The sequence below is a fragment of the Macaca fascicularis genome, chromosome 1 (genome assembly GCF_037993035.2).
Source record: "Macaca fascicularis isolate 582-1 chromosome 1, T2T-MFA8v1.1".
Lineage (NCBI taxonomy): Eukaryota > Metazoa > Chordata > Mammalia > Primates > Cercopithecidae > Macaca > Macaca fascicularis.
In genome coordinates this window covers 217501665-217517031 of record NC_088375.1, presented here as the reverse complement: position 1 = coordinate 217517031, position 15367 = coordinate 217501665, and the positions used below count along the sequence as shown (strand labels likewise).

Below are 15367 nucleotides of genomic sequence, written 5' to 3'. Positions count from 1 at the left end.
GACCCCGTGCCTGGAGGAAGGGTGGAGGGAAGGAGAGGGCAGAGAAGCAGCGCACACGAGGCAGTACCACATGCCAGCCCCTGTGCTGGGAGATTTACATGCCTTCTTTATTTACTCCATACCAGAACCCTGTGAGGGAGGTAGCATTGCCTCATTTTACAGATATGGAAACTGAGGCATGGAGAAATGCTAAGTGCTTCATCATCTCACTGAATCTTCACAGCTGGAAGTAGGACTGATACTTCACCCTGGTCCACATTCAGTAACTTGTCCTGGTGCACACAGCCAAGTGGCCGAGCCACAGTCTTATCCCAGGTCACGGCCCCGGAGTGTTTGCTTCTTCCCCTGTCACGCCTGGGAGCCCTGGTTCTCAACCCTGGCTGCATGCTGGAGCCCGCAGGGAGCTTACCCCTGAGCAACAGTCAGAGTCTCTGGGGCAGGGGCCCTGGCACCCGCATCTTCTAGGGGCGCCCTGCTGACTCTAGTGGGCAGCCAAGCCAGATGCTCTCTAAGGTCCTCAGCTTTGACATGCTGTACAATCCGGTAAAGTGGCCAGGGCCGACAGAGACCCGGCAGGAGGCTGAACCTGGGCTGCATGTTATTCCCTTTCCTTCGTGTCTCTTGATCTCTTGATCGGGCCATCATGCTGGGGGGCGTTTCCGAGGTGGGCGGTGACACTGTGTGGGGCTGTCCTACGCAGACTCTTCTGTCCTGTCCCTCCCTGTGCTGCGGCTCGGGTTTTCCTTGAGGCCTTATAAGGCAAATGTCATTCCAGTCCTTTCTAGTTCCATCCCCAAAGGTGAAATTCTTTCCTTTCTCATATTTGTTATGCCTTGTCCTGGCGAGGGCCCCAGATTGCCTGTGCGTGCGGACCCCGCTGGCCAGGAATCCTTACTTGTTCTGATGTTGGGGGTCTCCTCCCCGACCACCCACATGGGACAGACTCTGGGAAGGGACCCTTGGAGGTTCACTGAGAAACTAGGGCCTGTACCAGCCCCTGCCGGGGTGGCGGGTGCCATTCTCTGGAGTGGGGCTTCTTATCTTTAAAATAGGCTGGGGGCCTGGCGTGGTGGCTCACACCTGTAATCCCAGTACTTTGGGAGTACTAGGCGGATCCGAGGCAGGTGGGTCACCTGAGGTCAGGAGTTCAAGACCAGCCTGGCCAACATGATGAAACCCTGTCTCAACTAAAAATACAAAAAAAAGTAGACAGGCATGGTGGCACACGGGGACCTACACTTCCCTGCCCTGCTGCTCTTTGGAGAGAGAAGAGGTGGGGCACAAAGGTGCTTGGAACTCTGTGGACCAGAAACGCGCCCGGTGGCCTTCTGGTGGACTTGAACTCCTCTGCCAGCAATGTAGGTTGCTGCTTGGGGGTGCTGGGAGGGGTCCTTTCCTCTCTCCCTTGCCTCTGCGTCTGTCTGCCTTTTCCTCCCCATCTGGCGCCCCTCTCCATGGATTCAGCTTCTTTCCTTTGCATTCAGGTTGCTGGCCTTACTCTCATTTGCAAGCTGAGAGGCATTAGGAGAGCGGGAAGCTCAGATAAGGGTGAGATAATTGCCTCTTATTGGTTTTTATGGCTCTTTCATGACCCGGAGGCCCCTGAAGGAGTGTTTGTTCACTGGGAGAATTAGACACTGCAGCCCTGTGTGGCTTCCACGGACAGCGGCTGGGAGAGGCTGCTCCGGGTGGTTACAGGGTGGGTCTGGGGCCTTGGCAGGCAGCAGGGAGGGTCACGGATACAGGAGGCACCCCTAGCCTTATTTCTTGCTGTGCCTTCCTTACATCGTGTCTTGAACTGGAACTTTGCTCGTGTCCCTGCTCCCCCAACTTTATTCCTCTTCCCCTGCCTGGGAAGCCCTTTCCCCATCTCATTGGCCCCAGGAACACCTGCTCCAGTCTAGGGGGGCAGTGGAGGTGGTCCTGAGAGCAAGGCTTTGCAGGCAGATCTCCGGGGTTCAAACTGCCGCTGTGCCACTTGCTGGCCAGGTGACTTGGGCAGTGGGGGTGGGCATGAAGTGACCTCTCTATGCTGTGCAGACCCCCATTCCCCAGACCAGGACACCAGAGCCAGTACCTAGGCTGGTCGCTCACTGGGTTTTGATAAGGTGCAGCCAGGAGGACTGGGATTACAGGCATGTACCACCATGCCTGGCTAATTTTTGTATTTTTGGTAGAGACAGGGTTTCACCATATTGGCTAGGCTGGTCTCAAACTCCTGTCCTCAAGTGATCCACCCACCTTAACCTTTAACCTTCCACAGTTCTGGGATTACAGGCGTAAGCTACCATGTCCTGCCTAAGAGAAACTTATTTCTCACAGTTCTCAAGGCTGGGAGGTCCAAGATGAGGGCGCCAGCAGATTAGTGTCTGATGAGGGTTCGTTTCCTGATCATAGATGGCGCCTTCTCACTGGGTCCTTACGTGGTGGAAAGGGCAGAGGAGCTCTCTAGAGCCTCTTCTATATGGGCAGTAATCCCACCCATGGGGGCTCTGCTCTTAAAACCTAATCACCTCTCCAAAGGCCCCACCGCCTGATACGACCACCTTGGGGGTGAGGATTTGAACACATGGACTTTTTTTTGTCAGGGGAACACAGACATTCACACCACAGCAGTTGGAGACTTGAACTTATGCCTCTGAGTGTGCCGAGGGCTACTGCTCTCTTTCTTTTTATAAAGTGGTGACTAAACAGGCAAGAGTTGAGGTGACCGTATGCCACAGCAAGCCTGTGATGTAGGCGAATGTCTACATGCAAGTCCTCTGCTTCCAGGTGGTCTGGTTGAAACAATAGAAGCTTTGCAGGTAGACGTAGTCTAAGATCCCAGCTCCCACTCATTAGCTGAGTGATTTTTGGGTAAGTAATTGAACCTTTGTGAGGCTGTTTCCCCACTGTGAATGGGGGTAACAACACCCGCCTCCGGTGTGTTCCTGCGAAATTAAATGTGCAGGCCGGGCTTGTTGGCTCACTCCCAGCACTGTGGGAGGCCAAGGTGGGCAGATGACCTGAGATCAGGAGTTTGAGACCAGCTTGGCTAACACGGCAAAACCCTGTCTCTACTAAAATACAAAAATTAGCTGGGCGTAGTGGCGCATGCCTGTAGTCCCAGCTACTCAGGGCTGAGATGGGAGAATTGCTTAAATCGAGGAGGTAGAGGTTGCAGTGAGCTGAGATCGTGCCACTGCACTCTAGTCTGAGTGACCAGTGAGACTCAAAAAAAAAAAAAAAAAAGAAAGAAACGTGCAATTACATGTAAAGCAGAGCAAGCAGCGCATAGCGGATGCTTTGTAACGGTCACTGTTTGTCATGGTCACATATCAGAGCCAAGAGGACCTGTGGCCGGGAGACTGTCCAGCCAACCTCTTCCAAGCTCATGTCTGTTCCAGCTGGAACAGTTTGGTTCCATCTGAATAATTCTGAGCAACTGATGCGGCGCCTTCAGGATGTTTCTGTGTTGAGGAGGTGGCGACTCAGCGAAGCAGCTGTAGAAATCGGGGTTCAGGTGGCTCCCATCAGCCTATCACCCACCTTCCTGGTCCAGAGCAGCCCTGTCCTCTCTTGGCCTTTACTTCCTGTCACTGGTGAAAAGTGTTTCCCCAGGACTGAATGTGCTGCCTTCCTTGCCCTAGGGTGACACTGCTGACTTCTGGCTGTGAGCTGACACTTGCTCCTCTAATAGGGCAGGTGACTTAGACCTGCACCACCCAGTCCAGTGGCCACTAGTCATGTGTAGCTATTTAAAATTAAATTACTTGAAATCAAATAGAATTAAAAATTAAGTTCCTTAGTCCCACTAGCCACATGTCAGGTGTTCAATAACCATGTGGCTGGCGGCTGCTGCACCGGATAGGACAGGCAGGAAAATTCTCGCCACCACCATCACTCTGCTTATTATCTGAGAGGCAGTGGAGGGTGGTATTCAGAGCTCAGCTTGGGAGCCAGGCAAGCTGGCCTCATGGTCTAGCCCTGCCACTCCCTGGCAGAGTGATCTTGGGCCGGGTCCTCTACTTGCCTGCAGAATACAGAAGATGCCAGGATCCCATTTGGTGCTGGGAAGGTGAGGCAGAGGGCCTGGCTCACAGAAGGTGCTCAACAGCGGAGATCCCTCCTCGCAGCCTCCTCCCCTCCCTCTTCCCCTGCACTGTCCTGCTCTTCATCTGCTAAGGGCTCGGGTGCCAGGAAGTTCAAGTTGATTCTTTGGCAATGGCGCTGCTCTCTTCACAGTCTAAGGCCTCTGCCCTCTCAGTTGGCATAAGTGGTCTTTGATCTTTGTTTTATTTTATTTTTTTTGAACCTGGACTTAAAAAAAATTCACGTTAGAATAGCTGTAGATTTTCAGAGATGTTCTGAAGATGGTACATAGAGCTCCACATTACCCTCATCCAGCTTCCCTGCTATGAGCATCTCACATGGCTTTGGCACAGTTGTCAAAGCTGAGACCTACGTTGGCACATTACCATTGACTAAACAGACTTTGTGTGGATTTCATCAGTTTTCCCACTTATGTTCATTTTTTGACCCAAGATCCAATCCAGGATCCCACATCGCACTTTACTGTCATGTCTCTGTAGCCCTCTCCGGCCCGCGGCAGTTTCTCGGTCTTTCCTTGATTTCTGTGACCTTGAGACTATTGAGGAGTGATGTTCAGGCACGGCGGCTCACGCCTGTAATCCCAGCACTTTGGGGGGCTGAGGTGGGTGGATCACTTGAGGTCAGGAGTTCGAGACCAGCCTGGCCAACATGGTGAAACCCAGTCTCTACCAAAAGTGCAAAAATTAGCTGGGTGTGGTGGCGCGTGCCTGTAATTCCAGCTACTCGGGAGACTGAGGTGGGAGGATTGCTTGAACCCAGGAGGCAGAGGTTGCAGTGAGTCAAGATTGCACTACTGCCCTGGGTGACAGAGCAAGACTCTGTCTCAAAAAAAAAAAAAAAAAAAAATAGTCTTGAGGAGTAATGCCAGGTATTCGGTACAATGTTCCCCACTCTGGTTTTGTCTGATGTTTTCTCCATGATTAGACTGGGGTTATGGGTTTTGGATAAAAACACCACGGAGGTGAAGTACCCATTTCATGACGTCATATCAGGACACATGGCACCTGAGTGGTGTCGCTACAGATGCTCACCTGGGTCTCTTGGTTCAGGACGTGTCTGCTGGGCTTCTCTGCTGTTTCCCATTTGCATGTCTGCTCTGTGGAAGGGACTCACTGGGCCAGCCCCTCCTCAAGTGTGCGTGAGGGACTAAGCTCTACCTCCCACGTATAGTCTTTTGAAGCTTTGCAATTCCTTGTTTCTTTTTCCTTTTTTTTTTTTTTTCTGATGGAGTGTTGTTTTGTCACCCAGGCTGGAGCACAGTGGCATTATCTTGGCTCACTGCAACCTCCCTCTTCTGGGTTCAAGTGATTCTTGTGCATCAGCCTCCTGAGTAGCTGGGGCTACAGGTGCGCACCACCACGCCTGGCCAATTTTTGTATTTTTAGTAGAGAAGGAGTTTCACCATGTTGGCCAGGCTGGTCTTGAGCTCCTGACCTCTAGTGATCCACCTGCCTGGGCCTCCCAAAGTGCTGTGATTACAGGTGTGAGCCACTGTGCCCGGCCAAGTCCTTGTTTCTTGTAAGAGGCAGGGATCTCCCAGCCTGCCCCTTCTGTTGTATGTGGGAGAGTGGAGAGATGGAGGTTCCCTTTGAGTCTGCACTGGCGAGAGACGAGACAGCCCCCTTGCGGACAGTGCTAAGTGGTTATCGCTGTGAACGCAGTTGATCTTTATGCTCTCGTGAAGTGCCAGCCCAGCCTTGTGCGTGCCTTCTAAAGATGAGGACCCTGGGGGCTTGTCTGAGGCCACCTCCGCCTCGGGTCTCCCCAGTAGCCTGGCCCTCAGCCCACTTTTGCCCATCATGTCCTGCTGACCAGGTGAGGGTCTGCCAGAGGCTTCCAGGGGCCACCTCTGGACACCTCTGCAGTGCCGTCTCTTGCCCGCAGGGTGCCGGCCTGGGTGAGCAATGGGGATGCAGCGGATGCAGCCTTCTCCGGGGCCCGGCACTCCAGCTGGAAGCGGAAGAGTTCCCGTCGCAGTAAGTCTCCCCTCCGGCCCGCCACCCACCCCGGGTAGCTAGCTCCGGGATATCCTAGTCTTCCCTAACCCAAGAGAGCTGATGTGGGTTCCTGTGAGCCCAGGGTTCATCCTCACTGGGGGCTGCTGTGGCCCCGGAGGACCAACCACTGCCCACAAGAGCCGAGGTCCAGGGTCAGCTGACACACCCAGTTTTTCATCTGCTCCTCAAATACTTACAAAGCTCCCACAACAAGCCAGGGCGGCTCAGTGGTGTTCATGCCCTGGGGACCAGGATGAGGTCCCTCTGTTAACAGAACCAGACACTTTGCCATGGGAAGGTGCCTGCCCAGATGAGCCCTGCAGATAGAGAAGGAGGCAGCAGGGGTGGGGGAAAGAGGGTCCCAGACAGAGGGGCCAGCTTGTGCAAGGGCCTGAGGGCAGGAGGACACCTGGCTCCTGGGAAGCAGCAAGGGTACCATCTGTGGGGTGTGGGGGAGCATTACAGGGTGAGGTGTGGCTGCGGGCCCTGCAGCTCCTCAGGGCCTCAGAGGCTGTGCTTAAGGTTCTCAAGGAAATAGGAAGCCACAGAAGGAAGGCCAGTGATGTGGCTGCCTTTGCCTTTCCGTCCCCTTGTACTGGGGTGGGGGCAGTGTAGAAGACCGGGTGGGGAGGGGTGGAGCCTGCTGGGAGGCTATCATGGTCTTGTAGGACGGGAAGTCTGAGGGTGGGAACTAGGGGCCTAGAGAGATGTGGGCAGGCCTGGGAGCTGGTGTGGGAGGAAGAGGGGGCTCTGACAGGGCTCTAGGGGCCCCAGGACCTAGGGAAGCATCACAGACCAGTGGGTCTTGTGACTTCTTCCTGGAAGGCCTGTGGGTCGAGGACCAGCTCCCATCATGGGTGGGGGCTGGTTTTCCCAACCCTAGCACTGCTCAGTGATGAGGGGCTAGCCCCAGGGTCCTGGGTGACTGAGGATGCTAGGGCGAGGGCACAGGTGCTGGATTGCATCGTGCTCCCTGCAGGGGCCGGGAGAAGCTGTCCATTAGCCAGATGAGCAGGCCTGTGGGCAGCAGGGAGCCAGGTGGGCGCCTTGGAGGAGGTGGGGGGCGGGGAGAAACGGGGAGCCAGCATCCCCTGAGAGCAGCTGGCGAGGCTGAGGGCTGGACTGGGCTGGCAGAAAGGAGGGTGCTGCGTGCCACCAGCTGGTGCAGTCCTGATGTCATCTGCAACACCTCTGGCCAGGCTGCCACAGCCCGTGTTGGTGCTCTGTCTCCCCCATTCCCTCGCAGTCGACCGGTTCACTTTCCCCGCCCTGGAAGAGGATGTGATTTATGACGACGTCCCCTGCGAGAGCCCAGATGCACATCAGCCCGGTATGGTGTCTGCAGTGCTTTCCCCGTTTCTCTTGGGGACAGGGGAGGGAGGCGGGGACCGGGGAGGGTCGTCTCCTTCTGTTTCCTTCTATCCCCACCTGGCCCTGTGCCCCTCCTTCTTGTCTTTAGAAACAACTGTAGTCATCAGGGATAATCTGGAGATGGCTGAGGGCGTGGCCAGCGGGGCTGGGCAGGGCATGGGCATCATGGGCAGGGCCATGCTCCGAATGTGGGTCCCTGGGCAGGTCATCACCTTTTCAAGCCTTGATTCCTCCCTCAGGAAAATGGGGCCATACTCCCGGCTTTCCAGGGCCATTGGGGAAGAAGACAGCCTGTTGTACTCAAAGGGTAAAGCAGATAAAGCTTTGCAAAGCCCTGCGCCCTGCTCTGGGTTGAGGGCTGAGGTGGGCGGGCAAGCAGGTGGTTGTGGCCACAGAGGGAGATGGGGCGGGACTAGGGCGAGTCTTGCTGGAACTCACCTGATGGGAGAGAGGACTGTTCAATGACAATTAACAGGAAGAGCCATCTTTGCTTGAACACGTTAGGCCAAGCATATTTTCAATCATGGAACGGCTTCAAGACTTTGATTTGGGATGTTACGTTCTTATTTTACAGACAAGGGAACGGCAAAGGCAGGGCTAGGATTTGAATGTGGGTTATTCTGACCCTAAGTGCAATGCTCTGTCCCCTACCTCAGGAGGATTTGAGTGACATTTTATGACAGATGAGGCACATTTGATCCCACTGATCCCACGACCCCATGAGGTCAGCAGGGCCAGGCTTATCTATGGCTCCCGTGATAAAGAGGTTAAACCACCAGCCCCAGAGCACACAGCCAGGATTCGAACAGACGACTTCTTTTCCTACTATGCGATTCCTCCTGTTTTCAGGGGCTCTCCATCCAACGGGGAAGCACAGCCCCTGCCTGCTTTTGAGGAGCTCCAAGTCTGATGGAGAGGCTCTAACCATCCTTGAGCAGCACAAAGCGCAATGGGAGAGACACACAGACAACATGGCAAGGCCCGAGGGCCCCAGAGCCACACTCCTGACTCCTGTCTCAGAAACGGGGACAGATGGGCCAAGGATATGCTTATCCCTTTAGCAAGCCTGGGATGTGCTTGGAGCACATTTTCCTGTTTGTAGGATTCCCACTGTATTGGGAGGCAAAGGAGTCTTAGGAAAGTCCCAGAGCTGGGAGGTCTGAGTGGCTGAGGGGCCTCAGTTGTTGTTTAACCCATTTGGCCTACTTCCCACCTGAATTCAATCAAGCCACTAAGTCCCTGGCCCCAGTCTTCACGGTCCTCAGGGTCTGGGAGGATGTGGCATGTTCATGGCCTGGGTGTCACACAGCCTGTGTTTGCGCCCTAGCTCTGAGCCTGCAGATGAGGACCACAATACCCACTCCAGGATCCCCGCGTGCTGGGCTGTGGGAGGATCAAGTGTGACAAGGCTGCAAAGAGCTCAGTGCAGGGCTGGCTCTTGGAGACGCTCTTCACACAGGGCCATTGTGGCTGTTGTTAGTGTTATGCCTGCCGAGGGTCCCAGCATTGGCCTGCCTGGGGCTGATGTGGGCTCAGCAGGAGCTCGGAGAGGAGGTCGTTACCCGAGGGACAGGCTGTATGCAACAGTGGGCACACGCAGCCCTGTGTTTGAATCCCGGCTCTGCCATTGATTTGGGCACAGGGCTTTGTGCCTTTGTGCCTTGGCTTCTTCATATAAAGCAGGAAAATCCCCAGCTCACAGGCCTTTGGGGAGGGTCACACAGGGTCCTGGCCAATCTCTCTGGGCCTCAGTTGACCCATCTGTAAAACTGGGGCAATAATAGCCAGTCCTAGGGTGGTAGTGTGGATTCCATGAGGTAATTGATGAGGACACTGAGCAGGAAGCATGAGGGGACCGTTATGTGGTCCCTGAAAGCTAAGGAGTTGGTCCTCGGGCGGTGCACAGGCACAAGAGTTCTGTGACTCTGTCTCCACTGGAGAGGATATTTCTATATGTGTAGATGGTAGAGACTTCAATGGAAGGTGGTGTGGAGCCCCAGCCCCACTCACTGTGTTACTGTGGCCAGCCACGTCTCTCCCATCTGTCTAACAGGAGTGATCTTTCACACCCTGCTGTCTGCACAGGGCCGCTGGGAGCCGCCGTGGCACACTGAGGATGGAGGTGGTCAGGTGCACAGCTCAGCCCTGTGGAGGCATGGACCTGCCACGTGCTGCCGGGGTTCCTCCTCAGGGCTACCCCGAGAACTCTGCCTCTTTGGTCACTAGTCGAGGGGCCTCCACTGCAGTAATGGGACAATCAGCTTGGCTTTCTGAAGGTCACAGCTGCTTCACTCTCTAAAGACATCAGTTACCATTATCTTTTGCTTAAAAATAACCTCATGTTCCCTCCTGGTTCTGGGATCCATCTCCCATTAAGCTTTGGCACATCTGTTTTGTTCTTTGGCTGGCACTCTTGCCCCCAACCCCTCACACCCCAGCTTTCCTGTGGGGTGAAGCTCGGGGGCCCTGGGTCTATGGACTGACACCCAAGCTCCCCCAGACCCACCATGAGTGACGGCCTGCTGCTCTCAGCTGAGTGCATGCTATGTGCCAGGCACTTTGCCAAGAGCCTCTTGGCTGTTTTATTTGCTCGATCTGTCCGCTTATTATTAGCCCCATTTTGCAGAGAGGTATCCGATGACCAAAGCTCACAGTTTTTTGGCATAGTCGTTTCTGAGCAGATTTCTTTTCTTCTTCTTCTTCTTTTTTTTTTTTTTTTGAGATGTTGTCTCTGTCACCCAGGGTGGAGTTCAGTGGCACGATCTTGGCTCACTGTAGCCTCCGCCTCCCGGGTTCAAGTGATTCTCCTGCCTCAGCCTCCTAAGTAGCTGGGACTACAGGTGCATACCACCACACCTGGCTAGTTTTTGTATTTTTAGTAGAGACGGGGTTTCACTGTGTTGGCCAGGCTGGTCTCAAACTCCTGACCTCAGGCGATCTACCCATCTCAGCCTCCCAAAGTGGTGGGATTACAGGTAGGAGACACCACGACCGGTCAGATTCCTTTTTTTAAAAAAAAACCTTTCCCAATGCTATATTTCTTCTGTGATGACAAAAGCATTTTCATCTTCATGTACATTTTGGTGTCCGACCCCACTTCCGTGAGGTCTGCGGTTCTCCAAGTAACAGATGACGAAATGAAACCCAGAGGGGCAAAGGGCCTTGCCCAAGATCCCCCAGTGACAGAGCTGGGGCTGGGGCCACGTGTTCTGGCCTCGGGACAGTGGCTTTCCCACCTCAGGCTTCAAGCGGCATCTCATAGCCCAATTGAATGGGCCCCACGAGTGCCCTGGCCCTTGTGGGACCTGTCCCTCCAGACGATGTGACTCAGCTTTTTGTCCCCAAGTTTTCAGTCCAAGGCATTTCCCGCGGGCTTAGGAAGGAAAGGAGCTCCTGGACTCCGGGCCAGCTGCACCCCCTACTGGAAGATCTCGGGCTGCACGTGAACTCAGATTTGGGGTGAGGGACTCTGAGGCCCCAACAATCTCTGTTTCATTCGTGAGGATGCTGAGGGCCTGAGCCAGGACTTGGCTCCGGGTCTTCTCTTTTCCAGTAAGAAACAGGTCACGTGTGATGGCTCGGCTGGGTGCGGTGGCTCACACCTGTAACCCTGGCACTTTGGGAGGCGGTGGCAGGAGGATCACTTGAGCCCAGGAGCTCAAGACCAGCCTGGGCAACATAACAAGACTCCATCTCCACAAAAAAAATTTAAAAATAGCTGGGTGTGATGGTTCACGCCTGTAGTCCCAGCTACCCGGGAGACTGAGATGGATCACTTGAGCCCAGGAGTTTGAGGCCACAGTGAGCTGTGATTGCACCACTGCACTCCAGCCTGGGTGAGACAATGAGACCCTGTCTCTAGAAAAAAAAAACATTGCCAAGGAGGCCCAGAATGAGAGCTGGGACCATACAAAAGCAGTGCTGGGAGCAAAAGGAAGTGAGTGGGCCCATGCGCAGCTGATGTGTTTCTTGTGTTTTCCCCATTTTCTCAGGCCCTCCTTACCCTACGAGGGGGAAGATGTATTATCATCTTCGTTTCATGGTTGAGGAAGTAGAGCTGGAGCCCCAGGGCCCCCACGTTCTCCCTGACCCCGCCTCACCCCACCTGTGTTCAGAAATTGGGTCTGAGGCTGGAAGTCTGGTAGGCTTGGCCTCAGGGCCTGGGCTCACCGGCTGCCGCTTGGCCAGCAGGGGCAGAGAGGAACCTGCTCGACGAGGATGCGCACAGGGCTGGGGCCCCTCGGCAGGCGGAGGACCTAGGCTGGAGCTCCAGTGAGTTCGAGAGCTACAGCGAGGACTCAGGGGAGGAGGCCAAGCCGGAGGTCGAGCCCACCAAGCACCGAGTGTCCTTCCAGCCCAAGGTGAGGGGACCGGGGGTGTCTCTCACTTCACTCAGGGCATGGAGACCCCTTCAGGGAGGGAGGGAGCAGGGTGGTGAGGGCCAGGCCCAGGACTCACGTCTGGGTCCCAGGGATTCCGAGGAATGTGTGGTGAGAGGGGAGCCAGAAGCCCAGGGCATCCTGAAACAGGAGGTGGCCCACAGACATTGCTGTTGGCAGCTGTAAGCCCGGGATGGGCATGGCTGGTACCTGGCACAGGTGCTCCTCCCATCCCCTTGCTATAGCAGACCTGGTCGATTGATCCTCATGCTCACGGGCTCAGACTGGGCTTCAGAGTCCTCTCAACGCCGCACTCCAGGTAGCCCAGCAACTTGCTTAGAGGTGGAGCCGGGATCAGATCCACTTGCTCTCCCCGCCCTCTGGGACTGATTCTCGGGGACAGTCCAGGCCTCAGCCCGCACAGTCCTCTCTGCTCTGGGGAGTGGACAGTGGGGGCTGCTGTGGCTCAGCCAGAGCGACATGGAAGGCTTCTCTCCGGGGCCTCACACAGTGCCATCCATGCATTCGGCTTTCCTGGTGTTTCTGCCTGGAGCAGGGGCCATTCTGCTTATTTCCTGGAGGGGAGCCCTTGAGGCTGCGAGGAGGACAGGTCATCTGGTTCCTCCTTTCCCGTGGCACTCATGCTCCTTCCCTGTGTTCTGCAGAAGCCACCAAGAGGTAGTGTCTGTCCGTGCTGAGATTTGCAGTTTCATGGGGACAGCTTCTTATAGGCCCTGACTAAGCAGAGGGGATGGGGCCCCTCTGCTCCTTTTATTTTTATTATTTATTCTTTTGAGACAGAGTCTCACTCTTTCACCCAGGATGGAGTACAGTGGCATTATCTCGGCTCACTGCAACTTCTGCTTCCCAGATTCAAGCAATTTTCTGCCTCAGCCTCCTGGGTAGCTGGGATTGCAGGCATGCACCATCATGCCTGGCTAATTTTTATATTTTTGTAGAGATGGAGTTTCGCCAGGTTGCCCAGGCTGGTCTCAAACTCCTGGCCTCAAGTGATCCACCTGCCTCGGCCTCCCAAAGTGCTGGGATTACAGGTGTGAGCCACCGTACCCAGCCTCAAGCTCCTTTTAAAAGATGTAGCAGGGCAGGAGAGCTCCACCTGGGGCCATTCCTTCATGGGCAGGGTAGGGACAAGAGAGGGGACTTTCCCGGTGCTTCCCACCTTTTCTGGGTTTGGGGATCCACTCTGGGAGAGGCATGCTGGCCGGAGGAACACCAACACCTGAGTCCTCAGGCAGCCGTTCTTCAGACCAAGATGGGCTCCCTGAGTCCTGAGCAAGCCTGGGACTTTCCAGGGATGGGCCTCCAAGGCTGGGCTGTGGGAAACAGCCTTAATGTCTTGCTAGCCAAAAAGCGAAGCATTTGCACCACCTACGGTCTGCCTAGTCCATTTCTTCAGCTGTGGGATGAGATACATTGGAACAGAAAGACCTGATCTGTACTCAGTGAACCTTTACGGTCCACAGGAGACGCTGAATGGGAAACAGTTTGTCAAAATGAAGACAAAATGCTGGTCATCATGATCAGTGTGGTGCAATTTTCAAAAATAAACTATCATGCCCTTCAAAACAAAATGAAGACAAAAATGCCTTTATATAAACTTGAGCCTGTGTCCAGCCTGGCTGTGTGCCTGATAGGGGTAGGGACTGATGTGACCAATCAGAGGAGGCCTCTGAGAGTGGTGAGTTGGAGCTGGGCTTAGGAGCCAGAGGAGATGGGACAGGTGATCCAGCCTGCGGGAGCAGCCTAGGCAGAAGCCCAGGAATAGCTTGTAGCTTCTTCCTGCAGTTCAGAAGGGGCAGCATGCACTGCTTTAGGGAAGGGGGCTTTGGTTATGAAGCCCCCACTCCCCCCAGTAGCCTCTCCCTATGGCAGGACTGGAGTGTCCCAGCCCTGCTCTGGGCAGTGACCAGTTTGGGACTCTCGAGTCCTGGCCTAGCCTTTTAGCCTCAGCCTCTGGCGTTCCTTCTTTCCCATGGTAGCCCCGGCCCTCTTGCTGGGACTGGGAGGATACCATGCGTTTCTCTCAGAGGGAAGGAGGGATGACGATGCTGAATTCAGGCTTTCCAGTGGTGGTCCTCATTCTTCCACAGGCATCAGAATCACATGGGTAACTGATTGAATCACAGATGCCAGGGCCTCACCAGGTACTCTGATTCAGAGGTTGGGTGGGGCCCGATAATCTGCCTTTTAAGCAGCTCTCTGCCCCCAGGGAGTACAAGGGGCTCACAGAGTACTCCAAGAAATGCTGGGCCATGCTCACCATGGCCTGGCCCTGGGAATGGGGCCTCTGGGGGCTGCCTGTGAGCTTGTGTCCCTCACACTCTCAAGCTGGAGGCTTTGGACCCTTCCTCAGCAGACAAACTATTTTGCACGGTTGTTAGGATTTCTAACCATTTGGAGTTTTTCTCTGGCCATGGCCAAGGCCCACCTGCTCCCTGATCAGCAGGCTCCTAGGGAGACAGGAGGTTGTGGAGGGCTTTTCCTCAGGTACCCACTTCTGCCAGGGACTCTACTGAGCCTGCCTGTGGTGCTTCACCCTCCTGAGCCGCTTGGGACGCACTTGCTCACCCGCTGGCATTGCAGCAGCTGCATGTTTTAGAGCCACTGCTGCTTGGCTATGTGTTATATGTGCTGCGGGCATAGGACAGCAGGGATCTGGGGATGTGTTTTGTCCTGTTCTTGGAGTCTGACCATTGCCAGGCACCCTGCCCAGCTGCAAGAGAACTAATGGAACCCCTTCTTCAGATATCCGTAGAGGCCATCCCTAGGCAGGTGGACTCTTGCCAAAAAAAGTGACCATGGGATCTGTAGAAGGGCACGGACCCAAGTGGAAGCAACTACCTCATCCTGTTATGTGAACAAGTGGTCCTGCTGGTGCCAATCTGGGGTCTGTGGTTTTTTTTTTTTTTTTTTTTTTCCAGTTGTGGGATGGATTGCATTGAACTGTTCCACTCTCCAGCAGTGACCTCTTTGAAATCAAGGTCTCTGATCTAGCTGGACGGGGACTGGGCAGAACTCGTGGATTCATTACAGAAATGCCAGCCCTGGCCTAGCCTGCTCCACCCCCTGCTCTGATCTGGCCAACTCAGCAAGTGGCCTCTGATCCTGACATTTCCTTGTTCTTCTGACCCTGAGAGAAGGGAGGGAGCACCAGAAGACCCAGGGACTTTCTGATTTTATTGTGTGAAACTATTTTATAGATGAACATGACTCAGGTCAAACCCCAAACTCCCCAGTTTTTTGGGAGTCTGGGTAGGTCTCAGAGAGACCCCTGTCTTGCATACTTCTTTGCATGACAATAGTGAACATTTGCCTAGAATGGTGCACTTTACAAAGCAGTGCCATTTACCCTAAGTGGTACCCTAAGTGGTCAGTATTATTGTTGCTAAGATTCTCATTTTGTTGATCAGAAAACCTGTGTGAAGCTCAGAGAGATTTAAATGATGTAGAATGCAACACCACATTTGCCTCATCTGTCTGTATGTCCATCCATCCATCCATCCATCC

The 15367-nt window shown here is 54.5% G+C and overlaps 1 protein-coding gene across 29 annotated transcripts in view; it reads left to right on the top strand.

Moving 5' to 3' along the window:
• Window positions 1-15367, top strand: part of ARHGEF10L (Rho guanine nucleotide exchange factor 10 like) — a 179723-nt gene that overhangs the window by 77135 nt on the left and 87221 nt on the right. For 16 of the 29 annotated variants that reach the window (XR_012425290.1, XR_012425289.1, XR_010581024.2 and 13 more), the window contains 3 exons: window positions 5977-6068; window positions 7336-7419; window positions 11649-11821. Coding sequence is in view for 19 of the 29 variants with exons in the window: in XM_074018544.1 (XP_073874645.1) it covers window positions 5977-6068; window positions 7336-7419; window positions 11649-11821 (349 nt within the window). In the remaining 10 variants the exon portion in view is untranslated. Of the gene's footprint in view, window positions 1-5976; window positions 6069-7335; window positions 7420-11648; window positions 11822-15367 lie in introns of those variants that run through there. The other 13 variants (XR_012425292.1, XR_012425291.1, XM_074018561.1 and 10 more) reach the window with 3 other exon arrangements.